This window comes from Crocuta crocuta, unplaced genomic scaffold, assembly GCF_008692635.1.
Source record: "Crocuta crocuta isolate KB4526 unplaced genomic scaffold, BGI_CrCroc_1.0 scaffold443, whole genome shotgun sequence".
In the NCBI taxonomy this organism is placed as follows: domain Eukaryota; kingdom Metazoa; phylum Chordata; class Mammalia; order Carnivora; family Hyaenidae; genus Crocuta; species Crocuta crocuta.
The window spans coordinates 1,397,010-1,403,975 of record NW_027529446.1 but is presented as its reverse complement, the minus strand read 5'-3'; the positions used below and the strand labels follow the sequence as shown (position 1 = coordinate 1,403,975).

The 6,966-nt window shown below is 65.4% G+C and overlaps 1 protein-coding gene across 1 annotated transcript in view; it reads right to left on the bottom strand.

The window, feature by feature from the left end:
* Positions 1-6,966, bottom strand: part of DOT1L (DOT1 like histone lysine methyltransferase) — a 60,954-nt gene that overhangs the window by 2,944 nt on the left and 51,044 nt on the right. Inside the window, exons 26-31 of the mRNA XM_077760612.1 lie at positions 5,907-6,018; positions 4,458-5,020; positions 4,073-4,275; positions 1,754-1,818; positions 433-1,356; positions 198-328 (exon numbers count right to left, since the gene is read on the bottom strand). Coding sequence (XP_077616738.1) covers positions 237-328; positions 433-1,356; positions 1,754-1,818; positions 4,073-4,275; positions 4,458-5,020; positions 5,907-6,018 — 1,959 coding nt within the window. The 3' untranslated portion in view covers positions 198-236. The remainder of the gene's footprint in view (positions 1-197; positions 329-432; positions 1,357-1,753; positions 1,819-4,072; positions 4,276-4,457; positions 5,021-5,906; positions 6,019-6,966) is intronic.

The window sequence follows — 6,966 nt, the reverse complement described above, 5'->3', positions numbered from 1 at the left end:
CGTGCCCCCAGGCGGCAGGCGCTGCGGCCACCGGCTCTCGCCCAGCGCCGGCCCCCCACAGCCGCCCGGCCCCAGGGCCGTGTCAGCTCCGACAGGTGGCCTCCACGGGGACGAGACAGCCCTAGTCGTGGCGCCAGCTCTCCCGAAGGTACAAGGGGCGCCGTCACGGCCCGGGGACCTGACCCAGGCCGACTCACGCGTGAGTGCTCTGCCCACGCCACAGGCGCATCTGCAGCTCACGAAAAGGAACGAGGTGACGGGTGCAAAGTGGACCCGAGGGGGCACGCGGGCACAGCCTCTCGCCCGTTAGGGGGCCCTGCAAGGGAACCTGGAAAGCAGTTGTCATTAACCCGTCGGTCCAGGAGGGCGTCGGCGACGGCCTGCGGCCCGCAGGACCCAAGAGTCACACGAGAGAGACGCGTGTCCGCCTACCTCCAACTGCGCCGCCTGCCACCCCGGAGGGAAAGCTGCCCATGGCGTGCGAGTTGGTCAGTCTGGTTGCGGCGGACGAGACGTGCACCAGGCTGGCGGCCGGCACGGAGCCGAACAGGGACTGCAGCACAGACGAGCCCAGGTTGGCCTGAAGGGACATGGGGCCCAGGGCGAACTGCGGGCCGGGGGCAAACGTGCCCAGGAAGGGGCGGTGCGTCTGGGCGGAGGGGGCAGCGCTGGCCACCGAGGACGCCGCTGTGGCGAGGCCCGGGCCGCTGAGGAGGCCCCCGGGGGGCACGGCGGCGGCGGAAATGAAGAGGTTGTGGCCGTTCTTCAGGTCAGGCTCACGGTCCCGGCCCTTGCCCGGCTTGCCGTGCGCCAGCGGGGCCTTGTCCGGGGGCCCGCATGCCGCTGGGCCCGGCTCGCCTGCCTCCCTGCCCTTGGGGCCGCCTGCTCCGTCCAGCTGCCTCTTGTTCACAAAGGGGCCGGGCTCTGCGGCGCCGTCCTTGCCCCGGGGGGCGGGAAAGCTCAGGGGGGCGCCCAGGCCTGCCGCCTCGGGGGCCTTGTGGGAGAGAGAAGCACCATCACTGAAGCTGTGTAAACTGAGGTCTGCGGCCAGGCCCCCGCTGAAGGTGAAGCCGTTGGGAGGGTTGCCGCTTGGGCTCAGCCCGCCTGCCCCTGACAGGCTGCCGGGAAAGCTCTTCCTGGGGTGGGCAGCCAGCTTGGCGTCAGCCGGGCCGGGCTCCTCCAGCGGGGGCCGGAAAGTGAACAGGGAGCTCTGGCTCAGGGCGGAGCCGGCCTGCAGCGGGCTGTCGGCGCACTTGGCCAGGCCGAGGTCGGAAATGGGTGAGAAGGTGGACTTCCACTTGCTGCTGTTGGTGGGCTCGCTGGCAGGGGTCGGCTTCCTCCCGGCCAGGCCACCACCTGCCGAGGAGACGTGAAGCCCGTGAGGTGTGGGGCCTCTGAGGGGCCGGGGGGCTCAGAGCCACCCCTTCCACCCGAGAGAAGTGTGCTACGGTCCACAACCAGACCTGCCGGGGGTGGGTCGGGTGGTGCTGAGCAGGCGGACGGGGTGACGGGAGGGGAGCTGGGTGCACGCACAGAGTCAGATGCCAGCCTGGGTCGAGCAGGAGGGACGGCACTGCTGGCCGGCAGTGCTGGGACCAGCAGCCGTGGGGACGGCTTTCCGGGTCCCGCTGTCCATGCAGGTGGCATTCAACACTGGCCAGAAATATTTCTAGAGGCCAAGCGTCAAGGCCACACCCTGGGGCGGAGTCACCCTTGGCCTGGGAATTACAGGATGTGGAGGAAAGTTGCTCACCGTTTTCCAAGGTTTTCGGAGGAGATCTGCTTTCTAAGGAGATTGTGGCAATCTTTCTCTCAATTCTATCGAGAAAAAAAACAGATGGCAGATACTTGAAATCCGTCTGCGCAGCAGGGGCCCTGTGTTCACGCTGCTGCCTGGGGCGGCGGGGAGGCAGGCGGCACACAGCCCGCGGCCCCCAGACCTCTTTACAGGGACTGTGGCCACCAGGTCCCTCGTGCCGTGCAGGACGCCACCAGTGGCAGGGCCGAGGCAGAGGGCTCGCGCACAGGGGCGCCATCTCCCCTCACAGGGAGATGCCCATCCGTCCCTGCTGGGGCCCCCTCGGTGTGAACTTGCCCCCGAAGCTTTGTCCAACCTCGGGGCCCGCTCTGGCGCAGGCGCTGCCTCATGTCCGGAGGGCCACCTGGGCCCCACGGCACGTGCCGCAGAAACCCCGGGTCACAGAGCAGCGTGTGCCGCATGTGTCGGTGTTGGCAGAGCACGCCCTGAGGGGCGCCACGCCCTCCAGGAACGCGGGAAAACTTCCGAAAGGATTTGGAACTGCTAAGTTTGACATTCTCCACACAAAAGAAGAGCACTCGAGTGGGAAACTTCTAACAACATAACTTAGGTCCGCAAAAGAGGAGCAGAATGAATTAGCCCGCACGAGAAACCAGAAGCGCAGGCAGCAGAGGTGGACGAAGGGAGACGGGACTGGACCAGAATCCACCTCCGCCCTTCAAAGCATCAACAGGAACCTGAAAGGAGAATCCAAAGAACGGAAGGAAACGTTCTCAGCTCAGACATCTGATAAAGGGTGGCCTGCAGGGTATGTAAAGAACTCTTAGAACTTAATAAAAAATGACGTGACGATGCCGTGGACAGACAGCCCCTGAAGAGACTTTTCTCTGAAGACACACAAATGGCCACACGGCACACGAGAGGGCGCTCAACGTTAGTGGGGACGGAGAAGGAACCCACAACCACGAGTCGCTGCGCCCAAAGGAATGTCCACTACAGTATAAAACAAAACCAGTCGGGGCACCTGGGCAGCTCAGTCAGTTGAGGTCCAACTTCAGCTCGGGTTATGGCCCCAGGGTTCGTGGGTTCGAGCCCTGCGTCGGGCTCTGTGCTGGCGACTCAGAGCCTGGAGCTGCTTTGGATTCTGTGTCTCCCTCTCTCTCTGCCCCTCCTGCACTCACACTGTCTCTCTCTCTCCCCCTCTCAAAACAAACATAAAAAAAAACAAAAAACCCTAGACAGACATACAGGCAGCAAAACCAGAAGATCACAAGTAACGCGGAAAAACTAGTGCGTGGGAAAACCACGCATGGCTGGGAGAACGAGAGAAGGGGTGGCCGCTGCAGACAAACATCTGGCAGGTCCTCAAAAGGCTAAACACAAAGCCACAACGTGACCCAGCAATTTTACTTCTGGGTAAACAAAACATTTTGAAACAGAAACACGTGTGTGAAACTTCACAGCAAAACAGTCCTCGTTAACTACGAGCCAGCAACACCCAGCCCAGCGTCCCTTCGTGGACGAATGACAAACACAGTGTGTCCATCCGCACGCTGGTGTGGGACCCAGCCCCAGAAAGGAAGGACATCCCGCCACCTGCCATCAGGCGGGGGGACCCGGAGGACACCATGCGCAGTGACAGAAGCCAGACACAGGACACATCCTGCGTGATCCCACTCAGAGGAGTCCTGTCCACAGAGACGAGACTGGATGGTGGGAGCTGGGCAGGGGTGGGGAGTGGCTGATAAAGGGGCTTCTTTTCGGGGTGAAAACATTCTCCGATGGAGACGAGTGACACTTGCTCGACTCCATGAATGCGCCCTAGGCCCCCGGGTCGCCTCCAGGACATGCGCTCCGAGTCAGGCCCAGCGGGGCCTACGTGCTGCAGAAGAGCAGCCTCCACGGTCCGCCTCGCCGGGCGTGCGGCGCTCCCCGGGACCGCAGAGCTTGGCTTGCTCGAGCCGCTCCTGCCGCGGCCGCCTTGCCCCCTCCATCTGTTCCCAGAGTGACGCGTGTGCCACGACAGACCAGCCCCGGCCCCAGGGGCTCCAGGCCCAGGTGGCCAGCCCGGCCCCGGGTGCGGAGTCTCAGGTGGGAAGGCGGCCCAGGCCCTTCATGAGCGGCTTCTCACCAAGTACACCGGTGAACAACCCGGGGAAACCGTCCACCTGAGAAAGGCAGCTGAGGGGTCATGACCCCTGTATCCCCCAGCAACGGGAGCCGGATGCAGCCCGTCCTCGGCGCCCTGGGAGGTCCCCCGCCCGATCACGAGCCTCTCCTTGCGCGAGGCCCGCCCTGCCCGGCCCCACTTGCCTGGCGCTGCCCGGCTCGTCCTCGGAGCCCTGCTCCTCATCCGAGGTCAGTGGGGAGTAGTGGGCCCCGTTGGTCTGGCTCAGGGGCTTCTCCTTCTTGAGGACGGGTGGCTGGTCGCTGTCCTGGTAGGGGACAGGGGAGCTCTTCAGGCTCTCGGGGGACGAAATGGCCGTGATTTCCAAAGGCTGGTTAATGTTGCTGACCTGAGGGACCAGCAGACACAGCACGAGCCCGTCAACAGGCCCCCAGAGCACCGACACCCAGGGCTGTGCTTGGGTCCCTCCCACCCGCATCTGCCCTGGGGGCCCGGGGCCGAGGCCTCCCAGCCAGCCAGGGAACGGAACCCGCCCTCCCTGCCCCCACTCCCAGCCGTTCCCGGCCTTACCATGGAGTTGAGGTTCAGGGGGGACCCTGAAGACTGCGTGAAGAGGCCGGCCACGGACGGCAGGGCCCGGCGCTTGGGCGACACGCCTGAGCTCAGGCTGGGGGCCCCCGCTGCCGCCCGCTTCCTCCTGCCCCGCTTGCGGCTGTCCTGGCCGTGGCCCTGGCTACTGTCCCCACGGCTGCCCGTGGGCAGGGGGCTGGGCTTGCTGGGCGGCGACTGTTTAGCACTGCCACCGCCAGCCGAGATGGTGAAGACGATCCTCCGCTTGGCTTCGCCCTCAGGGTCTGAGAAGCCGGCCTCAGATGGAAGGTCCCCTTTGCTGCCATCAGAGAGGGGACCCTGGGCGGCACTGCTGAGCCGGGGGCTGGCGCAGAGCGGGTGGGCGGGCGAGGCCGCGCCAGAGCCGCGGGGCTGTGGCAGCAGGGGCGGGTGCTGTGGGGTGGAGCCGCAAGAGCCCATGCTGGCGAACAGGCCGCCCGGGCCGGGGACCTCGTCAAAGGCGCCGGGCTCGACTCCGGAAGCCAGGGGCGCTGGGCTGACGGCCACCGAGCCCGTGTAGAAGCCTGCGGGAAAGGACAGGGCTTCTCAGGGGAGCCCAGCCCAGAGGGGCCGAGGGCACTTGTGCAGGTGGAGCTGGGGAGGGAGCCCAGCACCCGCGAGCCTGCCCTGCATGCGGCTCCCTCAAGCGCCCGGACACAGGCACCCGTGAACCGGGCTTGGCCGTGCAACAGATGCCTGCCCTGCCCTGGGTGTCCCCAGGGCTCCCTGCACTTGTGCATGTGGGGGACAGCAGGCGCACGCTGGGGCCCCCAGGAGGCTCACTGAGAGTGGGGAAAGTTCTTGCACGGACTGAGGTCCGGCTGCACGGCCCCCTGAAGCCGTCCCTAGCGCTAGAGGAGCCGGCATGCCAGACACCAGGGTCAGGCCTTTCCCTGCCCGGGGAAGGGCCGCCCGGCAGCCCGCGTGTTGGCACAGGGCTGCAAAGTCCGGCTAGCCAGTGCGTCCGGCGGTTAGCGCCGGGTGTCTCAAGTGTCACTGGCACACGCCTTCCAGTCCACACACGGTCACTGGGGTTCTGGTGCCACAGAGCTGCACAGGACGGCAGAGACCCAACAGGCCACAGAATGCCACCTGGCCTGTGCAGGAAGTCCGCGGGGCCTCCGCCGGCACACATGGCCTCAACCACCGGCATTCTCTGAGGGGGAACCAGCCCTGGGCCAGAAACACCCACGGCGGCGTGACAACGATGTCACCTGGGCCCACCTTCCGGGCTGAAATACAGCCAGAGCAAGGTCATTTATGCCAGGATGCCGCGGGCCACGAAACCTGCGGAGGCCCACAGAAGCCCGCACCCCCTAGAGCAGCTCAGACCCCAGGGCCGGGAGGCGGCGGGCCAGCCGGGCCGCAGGGGACGGGGCAGGGGCCCAGCAGCAGGAGGAGCACACCAACCTGCAGGAGCTGGGGCGGGGCCTTTGCCGCCAGCCCCGTGCGCACTAGCGCCCATCTGCTTTTCAAGCGTGGAGGACTCGCGGGTCTGCGGCACCGGGCTGGGGGTGCTTCTCTGCGGAGACAAAGGACGCGCTGTCAGCTGAGCAGGCTGGCGGGTGAAGGTCAGGAAGAGTGTCCCAGACACAAGGTACAGGACGTGCCAAGGGCCGGAGGCAGGGAGACCGGCAAGTAGGCTCACAGAAGGGAAGGGACCTGCTCGGGTCTGAGCACTGTGGGTGGCCGCCAGAAGGTTCTGACAAGGTGCCTTGGGTTCCAAAGGATCACTCTGATGGCAAATGTCAGGCTGGCGACGAAGAGAGCAGGGAGAGAAGGGATGGACTGTAGCTGTGAAGCAGCCAGTGACTCTGCTCCTGGGTGGAGCGGGGTGAAGACGCCGCCTGCACCAAACCTGTGTGCGCACGTTTACAGGAGCGAGAGTCACAACAGCCTAAGGTGGGAACAAATGTCCACCCTTAGAGCAGCAGTGTGTCCACCGCGCACGCCCATATCCCTTAGGTGTGTCTACCGCACACGCACATGTCCCTCGGCCTCAAGCAGGAGCGAGGCGCCCACACCCGCCGCCCCACGGACGGTCCCTGAACACACGAGGCTCAGGGAGGGAACCAGACACGAGAGGCCACGCGGGGTGTGAGTCCACGTGAGTGAGTAAGCCCGTGAACAGGTGCGGCTGCGTAACCCTGTGAACGTATTAAGAGCTACTAAACATACGTTTTACGTGGGCGGGGAGTTATGTGACGTATCTCCGTTAACACGGAGAAGGGCCCGCATCACGTGAGGCCCTGCCGTTCGCGGTGCGCACGCGGGAGGCGGGAGGAGGGGAGCCAGACCTGTACTCCCTCTCCGCCCGTGCACCACCTTCTACAAAACCAGATCTGAAATAAAAATGGGCAAACATTGCTGCGAGGAGGCCTGGAACTGGGCGTTCGGGTCGCCCGGAGTGGGCGGTGTGCCCCCGTCCTGCCGCTGGAGCCGACTCAAATGATGGCGGGTCTCACGGGAG